Source organism: Amphibalanus amphitrite, unplaced genomic scaffold, assembly GCF_019059575.1.
Source record: "Amphibalanus amphitrite isolate SeventyFive unplaced genomic scaffold, NRLGWU_Aamphi_draft 000623F_arrow, whole genome shotgun sequence".
In the NCBI taxonomy this organism is placed as follows: Eukaryota; Metazoa; Arthropoda; class Thecostraca; order Balanomorpha; family Balanidae; genus Amphibalanus; species Amphibalanus amphitrite.
Window position 1 is genome coordinate 54,014 of NW_024882117.1, and position 20,783 is coordinate 74,796.

General features: G+C 47.6%; 1 protein-coding gene across 2 annotated transcripts in view; it reads right to left on the reverse strand.

Moving 5' to 3' along the window:
• Positions 1 to 20,783, reverse strand: part of LOC122363484 (protein sidekick-like) — a 37,532-nt gene that overhangs the window by 12,379 nt on the left and 4,370 nt on the right. The window contains exons 1-3 of one of the 2 annotated variants that reach the window (XM_043332791.1): positions 19,528 to 19,764; positions 1,438 to 1,565; positions 851 to 1,061 (exon numbers count right to left, since the gene is read on the reverse strand). In XM_043332791.1, the coding sequence (XP_043188726.1) occupies positions 851 to 1,061; positions 1,438 to 1,554 (328 nt within the window). In that variant the 5' untranslated portion in view covers positions 1,555 to 1,565; positions 19,528 to 19,764. Of the gene's footprint in view, positions 1 to 850; positions 1,062 to 1,437; positions 1,566 to 19,527; positions 19,765 to 20,783 lie in introns of those variants that run through there. The other variant, XM_043332790.1, reaches the window with a different exon arrangement.

Here is a 20,783-nt window from a genome sequence, read left to right on the forward strand (position 1 = left end):
ATGCGCAGGATAGTGAAATTGTGGTGGATGTGTGGGTGGAAGTGGGTGGTGGGTGGGTGTGGAGGACATTCATGTGGACGTGTCGGTGGAAGTGGAGGGTGCAATGGTGCGGGTGGATGTGGATGTGGATATGCCGGTGGAACTGGATGGCGGATGTGTCGATGGAACAAAAGGTTGGATATGCGCGGTTAAGTAGAGGATAAAAGGAATGTGAGTGGACAATGGAGAACGTGTGTCGGTGGATGTAAGGGATGACTGTGTTAGTGGAATGGAGGTGGACAATGTGGGAGTTGGCCGCATTGGCAGCGAGGCGATCACAATCGGATGTGGCGGCTCTCGGGAGGGATCAATTATGCCGCGTGCCTGCCGGACAGGTCCATTGAGCGCGTGATTGATGAACCGGATCTGTGTCCCCAGCTACGGGACATGGTCCAGGCACTCAGTCTTATTTGGCGCATATAGAATGCATTGCAATGCTAGAACCCGTGGCATGCATCTATTTTCTATTATCTGGTTGTTGATGAAACTGTCCTTAAATCGAATTATCAATGGCGATTGCTTTCAGTCCGAGGGAATGCGAATTTAGTTATAAATTTGCATGCCTCCTTATGTTATAATATAATATGCATAGCTCCTTATGTTATAATATAGCCAGTTCTTTATCTTCCATCTCCTCAAATACAAAATGAGTTCACTGAAATACTGTTTCAGTCTAGCTGAAAATATTGTTTTATATCATCGAGGTTTATTTCACTTTTTCCACTTCAACATTTTCTTTACAACATTAATGCATGTTGCTCCAGCATCACCACGGTCCCATGAACGCTCTTCAACCAACCCACGCACTCACCTATGACGCTCAGGTACACGGGGTACGAGATGGGTGTCTGAGTGGAGATCTGACACTCGTACAGGCCAGCGTCGCTCGCCTGGACAAACTTGATCATCAGCGTCCAGTCATTCCGGGCCGCGTCGCGCGCCACTTGGAACCTGGCGTCGTTGGCGTACGTGTCCGTGCCCGTGGTCAGAATGTGCAGGTCACGACTGCGGATCCACGAGACCTGCGGAGGAAACGGCCGAGTTGAAAAGGTGGTGTAGGAAGCAAAATTCGTTGGCTGCTTGGTGATGAGTGTTTTAGCAGGGTTATGACAGCTACTCTTTCAGTTGAGATATTTATGTAGCTACGAGATAATGAAGCTCGCGGTACACACGGGAGAGGTGAAATGAATAATATTGTCCTCTTTCTATGCTTTGATTTGAAAGCTTTAACTCCATGAAGAAGTTAGTAAAAATCCATGAAGAAGCTTTAGTTAAAATTACATCGTTAAGCGCACGCGAATTTAACCAAGGAAGCGGCCCTATGATTTATAGGCTTATCGCGTTCTGGAAACTCCTCATTTAGGAAACCACGTTCCGCTGATGGTTCAGATTACTAACCGTTTTGTTGTTGAGGCGCTTCACTTTACAGTGAAGATGAGCCGTCTTTCCCTGAAGGGCCGTGACGTTACGCGGCGTGGTAGTATCAAAGAAGGGAGGCTCGAAGACCTGGCGCATCCAACTCTGGTCTGAAAAAGATAAAATGGTGTGGCGCTTCAGTTCAGGTATGCAAGCGATGATATTACGCGTCCCCGAACCGGCCGGTGTAGTGAAAGCATGAAATTCTGTAAATGGAAAGATCATAAAAAGTAAAAACTTCCGCACGTGTTCCGATTAAGACGCTTTACAGATGCACACCAAACATCGTAGCGGAGTCCTTAATCACTTAGCGAGCATGTTCAACAGAGCATGCTTAATCAAACATTTGTCGTCGGAGAACGATCCGATTCGACTGCCAGCCTACACCCGTAGCGATAGGGGCTAATGTGCCAATGAATCAACACTGTTTAACTTCGTTCAGTCCATCTCGACTGAATACCATTTACTGGGCCAGATCAGTGAGGGTTTGGTCTCGGTGTTCCAGAAAGAGATAAAGGTCAGCCAGCGAAAAGGCGTCAGTATCCAGTTCCACTAACCAGCCCAGGCATTCGCTATTGCTTGGTATGCACTGCACTCATTCATACCGGTCTTTATCGTGCAATTGTCTTTTCGTTGCCAACGAGACCCGTTTTATTTTCGTCCCAGGTAACCGCCTATCATGCATACGCGTTAGTGGGCCAAGCCCAGATATTGCACCTGCTCGCTACTCAGGGACCCAGTTGCACTGTGCGGCTGCTGGAGTCAGGCCATGCCTTCTTATGCTACCCGGCAGCGGTCGATTGGGTCCATCCATGGAGGGGAGGGAGGGGAGCGGGGCGGTGGGACGTTCCCGTGCGTCTGAGGGCTACTGAACCATGCATATTCTCCGACAGCGCCGGCCAGCTCCCGGCGTCAGGCCAGCTAACAATGGACGAGACGTCACGGCCGAGGGTCTCCCCTGTCCCCCGACCGAGACGTAGCAGCAAAAACGGCCGCCCACACCGCCGCTATATTGACGATAACGCACACATTGTGCTGCGCACGTCGGCCTGATTCGGCGCTGGTGGCCGAGCAAACTGTCCTGTTTGCCAGCGCCGGCCCGAAGCGGATTTATTGGACTTGGAGAGGCTCCGCAGGCACGTCACGTGCGCTCCATCATTTCATCAGGTGCCTCTCACCGCCCGACGACCGCGTCATGGCCGCTGCCCGTCCGCCTGTCTCCAGACATTGTCCGCAAGTCTGCCTGTCTCCGACCCGACGAACGGCCCTCAACCAAAGAGGGCGTCGCCAGTCGAACCTAGGCCAGGTAATCCTGAACGCGACATGGATGGTCCACCGGACTGTCACATATTAGTACGCTAGGTGGACACACTGGACAGCTTTGCCGGATCCAGCGCGGGGACCGTGGCCGCACGGGAGGGCCAAGATGCTGCTTTTCTAAAGTCACCATCTAAAAAGTCGTAAACATACACGGTGATACATAAATTCATAGTCATATATTGGGATGCATTATATTTTAGACATGTTAATATTTGTCGCACTAAATGATGTACTTACAAAAAGTGTGTGTCACATCACCATCACGACATAAAAATGGACTAAATCTAGAACAAGTTTACATAATCACAGGTATCTTTACTCATAGAAAATAAACTGCATCCAACTCGTTCATCCAAATCAGCGAGATATAACAATTGAGTTTTCATTTCTCTCCTTTGCTTGAACGTGCTGTCAGTCAGCAGTCAGCTTCTCCATCGCCATTCTCCTCTTGTTGTATCTTGTTAATCAGTGCCGGCATTACGGCACTCTCATAGCTCGTCAATCATATTTAGACCCGACGCCGAGCGAGCCGTGTCGGTAATTGCTGACCGCTGCACCAACCTCTCCAGCTCCGCTCTCCAAACTGCCGAAACTCCCGCCGTCAAAGACGTGCACGGCCTTTTAACGGTGGCTGACACTGAGCCGAGTGTGGAAACAAACAGCAGCAGCATTTGACGGCTCCAAGGTAGATTATTTGTAGGTGCGGGAGGATGTCTTTACTCTGTATGTGGGCATTTTTGCGTGTTTTGGTTCTAATATCCATTTGCATGCGTGCATGATATCTTTAGCTGCAGTCAAAATATCCTGCTGCCTATCACACGTATTTGGTATTCTCGATTTGAATAAATCTCTCCACGCTGAAAGGGATATTTTAAATGCCAGCTAACCATATGGAGCTTTGCACCATATTTAATTTCAATAAAGACAAAGTTATGTTGACATTATTTGGATATTAATGAGCAGATGGAGAGCACCTTATCAAAAGTAGGTAAAGTCCCTTTTTACCAAGAGTAAGGAAAGGGGTATGTGAATTGTGAACGACCGTAATACATTATGCCACCAAAAAAGGAAAACAATTAAAACTTCCCGAGGCTTTTCACATGGCGAATAAAGCCATTCTCTATTTGTACGATGTTTGGTATCCGTGAGTCAAAAGTAATAATGAATCATCCTTGCATCGCAGCGTACACTGTAAAAAAAGTTAAGCAGTTTACGTGCTATTCTCGCGCCAAATTTCAGCAGTTTATAGCTGCTATTTTCGGCTGCTAACAGCGCTGTAAATCGGTTCCAGCTAAAATTTTAGTAGCCTTAAGCTGCTAAATTATCTTCTAATCGTGGTGCTAATTCACGTGTTGCATTTACGCACCCTATATATATATATATATATATATATATATATATATATATATATATATATATATAGGGTGCATAAACGCAACACGTTAATTAGCACCACGATTAGCAGGTAATTTAGCAGCTTAAGGCTACTAAAATTTTAGCTGGAACCGATTTACAGGGCTGTTAGCAGCCGAAAATAGCAGCTATGAACTGCTGAAATTTGGCGCGAGAATAGCAGGCAAACTGCTTAACTTTTTTACAGTGTACACTGGTGTTTTTACAGTGCGACGTGAACTCTGTGGCCACGATTCATCAACAACTAACATCAGCCGAAATGGAATGTTCTAATGTTATATCCCTCGCCCGTATTGGTGTTTTCCAGCCGCGAACGCATAGGGGGGCGTTGAACCCCCCCCCCCCTTGCCGTTTTGCCTCTGATCAAGCTAGAGCTTTGCGGAAAAAACTAGCGTGTTGCCCGTGACAAGAGGAAGCCGATGATGCCCAATTTTAAGGTCCTAGGTCATCGGCTGACCTTCCAGGTCAGGTCAATGACCGAAGAGTCGGGAAAATCGGGACCTGTTAGAATGTCGTAAAGTGTGGCTGCTATGGTTTTTTTTTCGGGGTGCTGATTACGAATATCGTGTTAGTTTTGATCACAGATGATGTCCATAGGCGGCGGAACGGGGGGGGGCACCGGGGCACCGTGCCCCCTTGAATTCTGCAAGGGGGGCACCAATAGCGAGGTGCCCCCTTAAATTTGATGTGTTAGTACCAGGGGCGGATTCGGGAAAACTCCAAGGGGAGGGTCATGAATGGAAGTGGTGCCCCTACCTACACCCAAAATTAAAACCTCAACGGATTTCGGCCACTTAATTTTGGTGGTGCCCTGTTTTCAGTTTTGTATTTTCTTTATTTTTGGTTAGTCATGTGATGACTGGTGCCCCTGCTATTCCGCTGGTGCCCCTGGAAAGACTGTGGTACCTACCTACCCTGCCCCCTGACAAGCCTACGGTGGGCCCTGACATGACTTAGGTGCCCATGGGCCCTGACAGACCCGTGGTGCCCCTGACAGGCCTGTGGTGTCCTTGCTAGGCCTGTGGTGTCCCTGGGCCTTGGCAGGTCTGTGGTGCCCCTGGCGAGCCTGTGGTGCCCCTGTTAGAACGCAGGTGCCCTTGACAGGTTTGTGGTGCCCCTGACAATCCTGCCAACGACAGGCTTGTGGTGCCCTTGACAGGCCCATGGTGCCCTTGCGAGGCCGGTCGCTCCCCTGCGAAGCCGATAGTGCCCCTGGCAGGTCTCTGGTGCCCCTGGCAGGTCTGTGGTGCCCCTGGAAGACCTGTAGTGCTTTTGCTAGGCCGATGGTGTTCCTGACAGGCCTGTGGTGCCACTGACAGGCCCGTGGTGCCCCTGCTAGGCCTGTGGTACCCCTGGCGGGCCTGTGGTGCCCCTGTCGGCATGTGGTGCTCCTGGCAGGCATGTGGTGACCCCAGGCCCTAAGTCATGACCCATGTGACCTCCCCCCTGGGATTCGCCACTGATTAGTACTGCGATGGCTTCTTGGGAATTTGATACATGTAGGATAAATGGAATTTATCAAACGACAGTAAGGAAGAGACAAACACATAGGTACTTGAGGATCAGCTTAAAGTTAACCACACATACGGGGGTGAACTGCCATTTTCGTTTAGTAAAAAAAAAAAAAAAAAATAAGAAAGTCATCGTGCCAGGGCTGTGACGAAAAATAAGTGGCCTAAATCCGATGAGTAAACAGGATTTGGGGGTACCCTAGGTTTGGCTCCTTGAGCTGGTGCCATCCCCCCCTTGTCTCAAATCGTTCCGCCGCCTATGATGATGTCTTCAGGCATTTAGGCCAGGTCGGGTCAGGTCATGTCAGGTCAACCAGTAGGGGTCCTGCCGGGTATTCGTAGTAGGTGTCAACCGCACTGACCGCTTCGTAATAAGTTACGAAGGCACCAAAGCTACTTTGTAAATGTTCATGTGGTTGCTAAATTCGTATTCAGCTCCAAAAACTAGCCTAGAAACATGTAAAACTCGAAAAAGTGAACCGAGGTCATCAAAGGTCAATGACCTGACCTGACCTTCAGGTGACCTTGACACCCACCCTAATGCATCTGGGCAACATCATATCACATGTTTGAACGCTTGAAACCACGAAAAGACTGCAAACGCGCGGCTAATACGAGCCGACATACGCCGAATCGCGATTCCGGCCAAACATGGTTTTGAGAAGTAGGCCACAGCTCAAAGGTCATTTGGGTCAGGGTCATGAAATTTGCAGGGTAGATGTAGAATTGATCAACTCGAGGCTACTTAAAGTTTCGTCGCGATCGGCCGCTTTTTACGCGAGTTAGTTGCGAAAAACCGAGGAGGGGGGTCCGTTCGAACCCCCCCCCCCTATACGGGCGAGGGATAAAGTAGCAATATGCCACGAGGAAAATGAGCGCCTGTCGCCGGTCTTGGGACACGCCTTCAGTGGAATTGCCGGCCACTACCCTGCCGGGACTGAGTCGTTGCTGTGAGGCCACTAAGACGGCAGTCATTGGCGGCGGAGAAATACACATTTTCCAGACTAGCGTCCCATCTCATAAAGGCAAAGTAAAGCGCTCTCTTTTCATAGAAATGCCTGAGCTTATGACAATAGATGAGTGGAATGGCCAGTATCTGAATGCGGTGGTGACTCTAAACGAGAATGCTCATCCCCTTTCGCTTTGAAATACCTTCTTGTATCTAATTACTGGCAGGCAAGCGAGGGTTTGTCGTCTGCAATCAGGTACACATCTAAAAATTAAAGGCGTTCACATGTGACCTAATTTACAGACATTCAAATGCATTGTGAAAGTGTCCACGTTTTACCCAGCCAGTTCTACTTAGCATGTAGAGCTCATGAGTTCTAGTGGCTAGTGAAAGCGAAGTGACTCCAGATTAGTTCCTGCAATGGAAAGGGCGATTTCCATGTCACTATGATTGTATGATTGTACATAATTGTAGGTGTGTATGTGTAATGAGCGCCTGCACGAACTGTCCGACACCGCCCAGGATATATATCACAATCATAACACTATAAACCTGACAGTCAGACAACGGGCGCTCGATATACAACCCGCCATTGTTCTTTTATTTCACTCCCTCCATGTTTGTAGTGCATAACGTACGATTTTGTCGTAAAAGAATTTAAAATGATTTCATGCATAGTATAATGCACAACGCATTCCTCGCGATTGTGCAAATGAGTTCACCTTTACGATGTTGCACTCGGGCGATGATAATATAAAATAAATCGTTGTTTTAATTGAGCTCGCGCCGGCCGCTGCGAAAACAAAGTTGAAATCCACTTCCGTCGGATATTGAATATGAAGTTGCAAGTAAGCTATAAGGTGGATACTTATTACGATGTGACACCTTTCATTTTGTTGAATGTTAGACTGTTGGTCAACGAAAGCAGTCCATTAGCAAAGCATTCCATATGTCCAAAATGGGGATTTCTTGCTGACAGTATTTTCTATTCGTTTCTTATACCTAGCGAGAAACTCTTGAAAATTGATATGGCGCTTCAAACATCATTGTGAATATTTATACACTGAGAGCCACATGTATGCCCCAACATATTTATGAACGACCAAATGGGAATATTTCAACCCTCTCCGGCACAGGCCATTTTGCGTCCTTCGACGGCACAAGGGGGGCTGGTACGAGCCCCCCTCGCGTTTGGCCCCTGATCGAGCTAGAGCTTCACGGAAAAAAAAATGAGCGTGTTGCCAGTCACGAGACGAAGCCGATGATACCCAATTTTAAGGTCCTAGGTCATCGGTTGACCTTCCAGTTCAGGTCAATGACCCAAAAGTCGGGAACATCGTGATCTGTTAGAAAGTCGCAAGTTGTGGCTTCTATGGTTTTTTTTTTTGGGGGGGTGCTGATCACGAATATCGTGTTAGTTTTGATCACAGACGATGTCTTGAAGCATTTAGACCAGGTCGGGTCAGGTCAGGTCGGGTCAGGTCAGGTCAGGTCAGGTCAACCAGTAGGGGTCGTGACGAGTATTCGTGGTTCGTGTCAACCGCCTCTGATAGCTTCGTAACATGCTAAGAAGGCACCAAATCTACTTCGTAAATGTTCAAATGGTTGCTACATTCGAATTGAGCTCCAAAAACTAGCCTAGAAGCATGTAAAACTCGAAAAAGTGAACCGAGGTCACCAAAGGTCAATGACCTGACCTGACCTTCAGGTGACCTTGACATCCACCCTAATGCATGGGAGCAGCATCAAATCACATGTTTGAACGTTTGAAACCACGAAAAGCCTGCAAACGCGCGGCTAATGCGAGCCGACATACGCCGAATCGCGATTCTGGCCAAACATGATCTCGGAAAGTAGGTCACAGGTCAAAGGTCATTTGGGTCAGGGTCATGAAATTTTCAGGATAGGTGTACAGTTGATCAATGCGAGGGTACTGAAAGTTTCGTCGCGATCGGCCGCTTTTTACGCGAGTTATTCGCGAAAAAACCTTAGGGGGTTGCATCAACCCTCACCCCCCCCCCCCCCCTAATGCCGTAAAGGATGCTATGACATATATAATTCCTCACACTTTGAAGCAGCACCCATACTTGCTGATGTGTATTTAGGGGTTAATTATCTGTCTGCATCAACGCTGCTGTCGGGATCCTTGGTTTTCATTGCAAGACGGCCTCAGAGAGCACACCAAGAATATGATTGGCATTCATCGCGTTATTAGCAAACACAATTCGTGTTTCTCCGTGAACCGATTAAGACATATTTAGTGTGGTGTGTTGGCCCAGATCGCGTGGCCGGCGGCATTTACACCTGGCGGCCCGGTCCGCCGTGCACACACTGGTTATTAAACCGACGATTAAAGTCATTAATTATGCTCCATCCATCATCTCGGCGGCTGCTCGTGCCGCCTCAGTACACAGCGGAGGACAGGCCACGCTGCAGCACGGCCCCTGTTCACCCCGGGACCGGCCAGTAAACGGGCGACGTCACGGGTCCAGGCCACGCACGGTGCTCCTATCCAGATCCTTCGGGTCACTGCAGAGTGCAGGGTGCCAAGGCTATAGAACTCCTCAGGTACCTACATTCATATTGCTTTAGTATAGTACATATGGCTAATTCTGTTAGCTTTGACGTTCATGTTTTTGTTCACTTCGTTATATTCATTTTAAAATAATAATATGCTAAAGCTTCCTTATCTATAGCACCCATGCAAAACACTTCGTGGACTGCAATGTAATACTATGCGTGGGGTATGCTGGTTACACATTCACAATTCAAAACTCAAGCCTAGGCGTGCTATGATTCGAAGTCAAAGGTCAGGTTATAATGATGTGTTTCTTCTCATCAATTGAATCAAGCAGAGCAAAACGGTCTGTGACAAGGAATCACCAGCCTGCGCTCACCGTTGCTTCTTGTATTTCTCCAGGTGAACTCGTTTTAGTTTCAGAATTCATGTATTGTGCATTTATTGTCGGCGTGGTCGGTTTGCCATTTATATGTTCCGGTATAGTAGGTCTCTTTTCAGCCGTTCGAGGAATAACTATACGACGGGTATGACTCAATATGACATTTTAGTGGCTGCTTGTGCACGCCGTCGCCAATACACTGTAAAAGTAATTCTGGTAATCTCGACTGGGGATCTAAACTATTACAAATTACAAGAACAAACTTAACAAAGAAGCTTGTGTTTATGGGACTTGGTGCCTGCATGCATCTCAACTACATTCCAGGTGACTTTGTGACAATGTGCGTATGCTTGCATTTTCTTCTACCTATACATACCTATGTATACTACAATGTACCTACATACCTATGTATGTCCTATACTACAATGTACACTGTACTACTACACATAATACACTTTCTTCATGCAAATCCGTATCTATTTTCGCTTATAGTTGTGTTCAGCTCTCTCTGCACCTCTTTAGTTTTCGAAAAAGTATGGGTGTCGGGTGATAATGGAAGCTAAAGTTGATTTGGACTGCCATTCGCCAACAGTCACTATAACGACCACGTTTTGCATATTTTTAAGTGCGTACACGACTGAACTGAATTGTGACTGAACTAAATACCTGGTGACCTGGTCGTCTGTTCAAAAGCAGTGGGGTGGAACAAAACATATTGTTGAATGGGCTTATATGTAAACGACAATAAATTGCCGTTTAATTTGCTGTGTAGTTAGCTGCTTCTTTTGTTCTGCTCCCAGTGCCAGACCATGCTTCTTAACTTCCTAATTACTTACAAAAGTTTCAGAATTTTCTACTTGTGTCTGTTCTATGGTCGGGCCACATTTACTCCTCATTTTTTTCTGTTCCGAGAACACCGTTTTGTCATATCTTAGCATACTTGATTTTCAAAGGACGGACAACTTTGAAGCCTACATATTCAGGTGATTATTAGTAAGAATTAATTAGGTTGGGCTGGTTCCAAGGCCAAGTAGACGAATATGGAGGAGTGCCAGCACCGAATAACTCATCGTTCTCCGTCATAATTAACTTTGAACTAACTATTCACCCCACCAATTCATTGTCAATTCACGGCCACCTAAAACTTCCGGGCTAATGGTCCGACCCGCTCACGACCTATCGCATTTGCAATCCGTCCTCTCAGCGCCTCGCTGCTATGCAGGCACCGTCTGCCGCGCTCCCGCTGGTGGTGCCATTTGAATAAGTGATACGGCCGCGACTCGGCTCCGGTCGCGGCCGCCGACCGACCGGTCGGCGGCGGAGTGGGGATTGGGGCCGCGACAGGTCAGCAGTGGCCCAGTCTCTCCGACTGTGGCGGAGCGCGGCCGCTGGTGCCGTCGATATGCCGTGGCCGAGCTGCTCACTGATGTGGATCAATGCATCCCGCTCGCGCCTCTATACTTACGCTGGTGGTACGCGTCTCACGTTAGCTAGGCATCCCACGCCCCACGGCGGCGTCTCAATTTTTGGAGCTGTGTGATATCCCGGCTCCAGGTCGGTAGCATCAACAAAGGCCGCTCCGCCTGTTTGATGGAATCTGAACATATTTGTTTTTAAAGCGTCGGCAAGGCAATTACATGTTTTTGATTGCATTGCATATTTAACTCATTATGCGAGGATTCTATTTTTTTTTTTGTATTTTTCTTACTTCTTTGTTGAAGTTGAAGAAAATACCTATATATTTTTGCAATGCATATGCACACATCCTACATGCCTGAAAACGAAATCGTTATGTATTGCATTGGACTGGTAGCTACAAAAATATGTTGATCTATATCCAAGTTTCGTCTCGGCGTCATATTGATTAGGCTACCTGAAGTTACCGAACTTGGACCAACTATCGCTATATTCTGAAGGTAGCAAGAACTTATGTGATTCAAGTTTCGAGAAGGGCAACGCATTTACCTTATGCTACAAAACTGGAGTAAAATATAGATTAGGTATAGTACTTATTTCATAATACACAAATATGTACATGTAATTAGTTAGTTATAAGTGACGCCTTGAACTCTAAACTGCTGTGGTTGTTCAAATTACTCAATCTAAAATTCAGGAAGCTCGCAACTAGTGTGTGGTCTGAGACCACCGCTGCTAAATTAGGTCCATCAGCATCAAACGAGGGACAGATCCGTCATTTCCAATTGAAAGATAAATCTGTCAATGCCAAGTGGAAGACAAATCCATCAATGCCAGCTTGGATTTAGCCATGGTCGTGCCACACGAGCCCGTGAAAGCCCAGCCCGTCAGTCTATGTGGCTCCCGCAGTGAGTCTTATTTGTGCGTCAGTCACAATACACCGCGACAGGAAAATACAAACCACCGAAGAGCGGGGCCTAACAGAGTTAGCTGGCTGACGCTGCACGCCACTGCTGCGCTGTCCGCTGTGTGAGGACAGGCGGACACCGTATCACTCTGCGTCTACCACAGGAACCGCCAGTCGGCGACTTTATATAGACCCGATTATAGCCAAGTATATTTCCTAAAGGAACACTTCGTTGCTACTGATGAATTCTGCTGAGGGAGATAAGCTTTCCTCAGAGGTATGCTATACTTTACAGCTAGTTTAACCCGCGCCCTGCTGGGGGGGGGGGGGGTGTTTGAACACCCCCCCCTTGTGGTTTTTCGCTAATATCTCAAAAACGGCGGCGCAGAGCGCCGCCGTTTTTGGTACACCTTATCATACCTCAATTCTACACATGTTGTGAAAATTTCAGACCAAGGTCATTCAAGGTCAGGTCACCAGGTCACTTGAAGTGACCTCGCCTCATAAAAAGTTTCAATGTCTGTCATAGCTACACCGAGTGACCGATCGCTTTGAAACTTTCAGCAATTGCTAAGAGCAATAGCATGTACAAAATTTTTATCTCAGAATTATGATATCGATGACCTAAGGTCAGGTCAATTTTGCGACCTCCCCATTATAAGTCAATGGGAGAAAATTGAAACGCGCCTCTTTTGGACGAAAGACATTATAAACACTCCCAAACACCGAATCACAAGTGGTTTAGACACACTGAACATGAAAATGGTGTCCGTGACCCTTGTTTATGCCCTGAGGTCATCTTAGGTCACGAATGGTATCTAACAGTTTTTCGCAAATAACTTTTGATAGAGGCATTCTAGAGCGATGAAAACGCCTTGGATGTGTTCAGCTCGACGATACGGATCGACTGATATGCAACATGACCCCTTCCGGTCAGGTCATGACCTTGACCTGAGGTCAAATTTTCAAGTTGACCTTTCAAGGTCAAGTTATAGTTCATTCGATGCGTCTTGACGAGAGGAACACGATGCCGGTAAAAGTAAGCTCGTACAAGGCTTGGGTCAAAAGTAATTGCAGAAAAACTGTTTCCGAAAAAATCGGCTATTTTTGCAGTTTTTGCCCCCTGTAGGCAAAACCGTTGACGTTAGGTCAAATATGAGAAAATTACTCAGAAAGGGCGTTATTAGGGCCATCGAATGCGCTTTTCCGCGGCGCTATAGCTCTATTGGTTCCCGAGTTATGCGTTGGCTTCTTGGAAATTTTCGACATTCGACCTGGAAATCGGCGAAATTTTGCCTTCAATGACCTCTGGTGACCTGACCTTTGACCTGACCAAAAAATTAACCGAAGTGATTTCGTCATTATTTTTGATGCTCTTTCGAACGCCGCCTTCCGCGTATCGCTACGTGGCCCAGGAGCCGAGTTACAAGGGGGGGTGTTCAAACACCCCCCCAGCAGGGCGTGGAAATCCAGGACCCCCAGCCGGGCGCGGGTTACATCCTATCGCCAGAGTATAGTTAGAATTGGAATGAATGTTTCAGATGTACTCCATGGCAACGGCCCACTTAGCCCGTTTTAGTTCACTTACTAGGGTTACCCGCGTGCTCCGCAACGCGAAGGGGGGATTTTTTTACCCGTGGGTATTGGGTTGGTCTGTGTCGATTTGGTTGGTAGTTATCCATTTCGTTCGATTGCTTTTTGACGGCCAAGTATTTTGTAAGAAAACAAAAAGATACATCGCATCGAGGTGCCCGTGTCGTATTATCATGCGTTCTACTTTAGAATGATTCGAAAACTGGCGTGAAGTCTTTTGAGGGCCATCGATGAATTTCGCTAAAAATGACAATGTAATGGTTTGGAACATTTACATTTTTAAGGATACTGTTGCTAATCATGCAAAAATGAAGAGTGAATATTGGACAGAATTGAATGCTCTATCCAATGGTACCATATTCAATTGCCAGAGGTATCAGGTTATGCAGCAAACCCCGTGTGATTAATAAAGTGGCACAAAATTGACAAACACCATTTTCTCCTGTGATTTGCACCACCTTGATTTGCATCAATCAGCTTTTCACAATTTTTATATGAGAGGCGGTACCTTTCTCTTGCAAATAGGCGTTGATTCAACTCGCTCCATTTAACGGTCACCTAAAAATAAAATTAATTCCAAAATCCCTCAAAAACCGCAATTTTTCAAATAAAAGTGCCCTCTCCGGTGCACGTGGCGCGTGCTATCCTCTGCATTGCACACCATTCAATAGCCCGTTCAATTCTGTACACGATGCTGTTTTCCCCGTGCCGGTCGGACCCCTGGTCACCAAGATATTGCACGGGAACTGGACCCGTGTCGGCCAAAATTAGCCGTTTTCGCCCGATTTCGCACGCCGATTTATGCATGTAAAGTCTATGACGCGAATTTGCACTTTTTGAGCACGCGCCACGCGCTCCCTATCAATCCGATCGAGCTGAGACCCCTCAAAGGCACGTCGCGCATCCTTGATCTATAATTTGTGCAAATTTCACGGGGCTAGGTGCAACGGTCTGGCCTGCAGTCCACGCAAAGCACCACCAAGTCGGGACCTCGGTAACGGACAGACGCACCCTCCTCAAATAGTAATATAGACAAGCGGCTGCGCCACTTGCTTTGCTGCGTGGTAGGAAAAAATTGCGGCACCGGCCAATTTGCTTTCGAATGGTGTTCGATTCAAATCGATGTGTCGTCTAGAAGCATAGATATGGACGGAAATGTGAAGGGAATAAAAAAACTGTTCTGAGGGCTTCGTTGGATGAAAGTGGGGTGATACGGGGTCAAGACGGGTCAAAGGGGTCATCCCCGGTCACTTTGGGTTAGGCCAGGTCACCTAGGTCACCTCTCGTCCGATGGGATCAGCCCGGGCCACTGTTTAACTTTTGCCTCCACCACTACCCCTACCACTACCCCTACCACTACCCCTACCACTACCCCTACCCTTACCCCTACCACTACCCCTACCACTACCCCTACCACTACCCCTAACCCTACCCCTACCCCTAACACTACATCTACCACTACCACTACCCCTACCACTACTACTACCCATACTCCTACCTCTACCACTACCCCTACTACTACCCCTACCACTATCCCTACTACTACCCCTACCACTACCCCTACCCCTACTACTACCCCTACCACTACACCTACCCCTACCACTACTCCTACCACTACTCCTACCACTACCACTACCCTACCCCTACCCCTACCCCTACTACTACTACTAAAACTACCCCTACCCCTACCACTACCACTACCCCTACCCCTACCACTACCACTACCTACCACTGGGTCATGTCAGCTCACATAATAATTGGATCCATTTAACTTTTTTTTTAAATCAGACTTAAAAAGTGCTTCTAGCCCTGCTCCTATTCGTGCCATTCCATTAGCCTTAGTCGAGTTTGTCGGAAATGGCGCCTTGTGACAAAAGTGGCGCATTGCGGCAAACGCGGCGCATTTTTACCCGGTGGATGAGCATGCATCTTTGCACCAAATTGCACCCACATCGGACCATATTTGACAAAACTGTGCGATTCGGGGCAAAAATGACGCCCTGTGACCAATGTGACGCCTTGCGGCAAACGCGGTGCATTTTTATACTTGTATCATCAACTGTTCCCATTGAATGAAAATCACCACATTCTCTCGCCACTTTTCATTCAAATTAATAACCTGCCCATCTGCCAATGCGAGGCACCCGCCACCGATCGGCATGCATTTAGTCCACAAAGTTTGTCGACCCCGGCTCTCAATGAAGATCTACGAACCGATCAAAATTTCATTGGCGTTCTTCCGGCGCCCGCCACGTGCCAACCGTGCACCCCAGCGAGTCGAAACCTAGAAAAGGCGCTGACCCGTGACGTCACCTAGAAGGTGTGCAAATTTCAACCCCCTACGCCGTACCATCTGCCGTGTAGGTGAGGTTAATTGAACCCACTACACGATGTGCGGACACACAGACTCACAGACAGACGGATTCTGTTGGAATAGTAAGTTAGACAAGCGGCTGCGCCACTTGCTTCGCGACGTTGATTAGCATTACGCAGAATAAGTCAGTTCGAGTGATTGTTATTTCGAGTTGATATGACTTCTAGAAGTCTTGATGTACGCGAAAAGATGAATCAAGGGGTCAGAATGGGTTTAATTTCCGGTAAATGGGTCATTTCAGGTCACAGGGGTCACGAAGGTCACGCTGGGTCATTTCAGGTCACCTTAGGTCACACTGGGTCATGACATGTCAACGTTATTCCCTCAGGTCACGATGGGTCAGGTCAGGGGGTCAAGGGGTCATTCCCGGTCACATTGTGTCAGGTGAAGTCACTTTCGGTCAGGCCAGTCACAAAACCACGCTTAGTTAAGTCAGATCACAGAGGTCATCTCCAGTCACGCTTCAGGCCAGGTCAAATTAGGTCAAGCTGAGTCACGGATGTCACACTGGCCCACCTGGGTCACTTAAGTTGAATAGTTAGCCCGAGTCACGCTGGTTCCTATACTATTTCCTGGCCTGATGATGTGGCCGTCTGATGTGGCCGTCTTCGATGAAACTTGGGTCATACGGGGTCAAGTCAGGTCAAGGTGGTCATCTTTGGTCACACTGGGTCAGGCCAGGTCACCTTCGGTCAGGCCAGGTCGTATAGGTCACCACGTCACATCGGATCGGCCTGGGCCACACTTCTACTACTTCTACCCATACCACTACTCCTACCACTACTCCTACCACTACCCCTACTACTACCTCTACCCCTACCCCTACCACTACCCCTACTCCTACTTCTACCCCTACCATTACCCCTACCCCTACCTCTACCACTACCCCTACTACTACCCCTACCCCTACCATTACCCCTACCGCTACTCCTACCCCTACTACTACCCCTACCACTACCCCTACCACTACCCCTACTACTACTCCTACTACTACCCCTACTACTACCCCTACGACTACCACTACCCCTACCACTACCCCTACCCCTACCACTACCCCTACCACTACCACTACCCCTACGACTACCCCTACTACTACCCCTACCACTACCCCTACTACTACCCCTACCACTACCTCTATAACTACCCCTACCATTACCACTACCCCTACCGCTACTCCTACCACTACTACTACCACTACCATTACACCTACCACTACCACTGGGTCATGTGAGGTCACAGACTATCAGATAAACTGATAAACTAAAAAAGGGGTTTCTAACCATGCTCCTACTCGTGTTATTCCATTATTCTTAATCGTTTTTGGTGGAAATGGCGCCTTGTGACAAATGTGACGCATTGCGACAAAAGCGGTGCATTTGTACTTGTCGTTTTGTCATGCATCCTTCCACCGAATTGCACCTTTATCGGACCATATTTGACAAAGTTGTGCGATTTGCGGCAAAAATGGCACCTCGTGACAAATGTGGCGCACTACGGCAAACGCGGTGCATTTGTGTAAGCGCATTGAAAACTGTCTTTATTTACCGAAGATCAACACCTTCATTCGCCTCTGTTTATCAAAATAAATAAGCTGCCAATCTGCAAATGAGAGGCACCCGCCGCCGATCGTCATGCATTTTAGTTGTAAAGTTCATCAAACCCGGCTGCCGATGCCTTGAAGACCGAGCAAATTTGGAGAAAATGCGTCTTTTTCCAGGGCGTGCCACGTGCAAACCATCCACCCCCTGAAGCTCGAAACACGACACTGCACGTGCGCGTGACGTCATCAACACCCTGCGAAAATTTCAGCCCCCTCGACCGCACCGCTTGACCTGCGCACGGCGTCAAAGCACCCCTCTGCACGGTGCAAACAGAAACACAGACAGACAGAGTTTCATTTCACAAATAGTATAGTAGACAAGCGGCTGCGCCACTTGCTTCGCGGCGTAGCCATAAAATGCGGGAACAGCCAATTTGCTTTCGAATGGTCTTTGATTTAAATTGATCTGTCGTCTGGAAACAGAGATCTGGACGGAAACGTGCAGAGGAAAACTTTGAACATAATAACTATTCTGAGAGCTTAGTTGGGTGAATTAGGGTCATACGGGGTCAAGTCAGGTCAAGTTGGTTATCCCTGGTCACACTGGGTCAGGCCAGGTCACCTTCGGTGAGGCCAGGTCGTATAGGTCACCACGTCACATTGGATCGGCCTATACCACACTTGTACTACTTCTACTCATACCACTACTCCTACCACTACCACTACCCCTACCACTACCCCTACCCCTACCACTACCACTACCCCTACCACTACCCCTACCACTACCTCTACCACTACCACTACCACTACTACTACTACCCCTACTACTACACATACCACTACTACTACCCCTACTTCTACCCATACCACTACTACTACCCCTACCACTACCCTACTGCTACCCCTCTACTACCCCTACCACTACCCCTACCACTACCCCTACCACTACCCCTACCACTACCCCTACCACTACCACTACCACTACCCCTACTACTACCCCTACCACTACTACTACCCCTACTACTACCCCTACCTACCACTACCCCTACAACTACCCTTACCACTACCCCTACCACTACCCCTACCCTACCCCTACCCTACCTCTACCACTACCACTACTCCTACCACTACCTCTACCACTACCCCTACCACTACCCCTACCACTACCCCTACCCCTACCACTACCCCTACTACTACCCCTACCACTACTACTACCCCTACCACTACTACTACCCCTACCACTACCCCTACCACTACCCTACTACTACCCCTACTACTACTACCGTTACTACTACCCCTACCACTATCCTACCACTACCTCTACTACTACCCCTAGCACTACCCCTACCACTACCCCCAATACTACCACTACCCCTACCGCTACTCCTACCAATACTACTATTACTACACTACCACCACTACCACTGGGTCATGTGAGGTCACAGATTATCATATAAACTGATGAACTAAAAAAGAGTTCCTAACCGTGCTCCTTCTCGCTTAATTCCATTATTCTTAATCATATTTGGTGGAAATAGCGCCTTGTGACGAATGTGGCGCGTTGCGACAAACGTGGCGCATTTGTACCTGTCATTTTGTCATGCATCCTTCCACCGAATTGCTCGTTTATCGGACCATATTTGACAAAGTTGTGCGATTTGCGGCAAAAATGGCACCTCGTGACAAATGTGGCGCACTACGGCAAACGTGGTGCATTCGGTTAAGCGCATTGAAAACTGTCTTTATTTACCGAAAATCAACACCTTCATTCGCCTCTGTTTATCAAAATAAATAAGCTGTCAATCCGCAAATGAGAGGCACCCGCCGCCGATCGTCATGCATTTTATTGTCAAAGGCGATTGAACCCGGCTGCCGATGCCTTGAAGCAAGCTTGAGAGCCGAGCAAAATTTGGAGAAAATGCGTCTTTTTCCAGCGCGTGCCACGTGCAAACCATCCACCCCTCGAGACTCGAAACACGACACTGCACGTGCCCATGACGTCATCAACACCCTGCGAAAATGTCAGCCCCATCGACCGCACCGTTTGACCTGTGCACGGCGTCAAAGCACCCCTCTGCCGCGGTGCAAACACACAGACAGAAACACAGAGTTTCATTTCACAAATAGTATAGTAGATTATTACACTTACCTGTTGAAAAGCCTCGCAGAATACCTAGTAGCTTACTTAGAAGTTTAGTAGCACCTTCCGATTTTTATTTTTATTTCTGAAAGTACCTAGATGTGATTTTATAAGAAGTATCTGCATAGATAAGAATTTGACAAAAAAAGTCAAATCATGCATTTTAAACCGTGCTTGACTGAATCTTCTTCGAAACACCCCCCCCCCCAAATCCTCTTCGAAACTATACGTCTTAGCGGAACACGCGAAGTGGCGTTAGAAAGGTCTCACCGAGACGCAGCGTTCATGAAATTTTTGGATTTGATGTCACGTGACTGATTGCCAGGCCAAATGTAAAAATTGAGCATGTTAGCAGGGCTCTGGTGAACGCAGCTTCGAAGTCATCTAGCCCAGTTTGGGATTGAATACAAACAAAAGATAAATGAAGCTATTCCGGAAGTGCTGAACGCATTTAATATTTTTCAAGGTCAAGGTCAGTTCACAAGGTCACGTATTTTAAAAGAAATATAAATAGCATAGTGACACATGTCTTCTGGCCAGCTTTTGCCATAGAACTCAACAAAAGTATCGTAGGTGCTATTATGAGATCATCTGTAACAGTAAAAGGCGAAGGTCACTGGTCAGGTCAGGATCAGGCAAAATAAAGTCCAATCGCGCGATTACCTCTTGAGTTACCGCGAAAAGTCGGCAGGGGCGTTAAACGCCCTCTCACTCGGTCAATTACAGATTAAGAAGCATGATAAACATATTGTGTGATGTTCACTGGCCCAATTAGCAGACCAATCGCCCGATGCTCGGCTGATCAAAGGGCGGCGTGGACTTAAAATGATTGGTGTCAGCGACAGGCGTTTGTCGCTTCGGTTTTAACCTTCGCCCCAGTAGTGGGGGGGGGGGGGGGGTGCATATGTTACCACCCTGTCGCGTTTTTGCGTGTAAATAAAGCGCCGCGCCGCTTGAAATGGCTTTTTGTACATCAATTTTGGACATTGCGTGAAATTTTTTACCCCAGGTCATGTCAGGTCAGGTCACCAGGTCAAGTTAACTGACCATGCCTAAAAAAAGTTTGCAATCATGTCCAGCCTGCAGTGTTTGTCAGAAAGGTTTTAAACTTGGTGGATTGCATGATGATATGGGCGCCTACAATTTGTATATCTCGGATTTTTATATCCGTGACCTAAGGTCAGGCCAGTGGCGTGACCTTACCATTTTAAGTCAATGGAGAAAAATGAAAATGCCTCTAGATCTGTGTGTACGTATAGGAACAG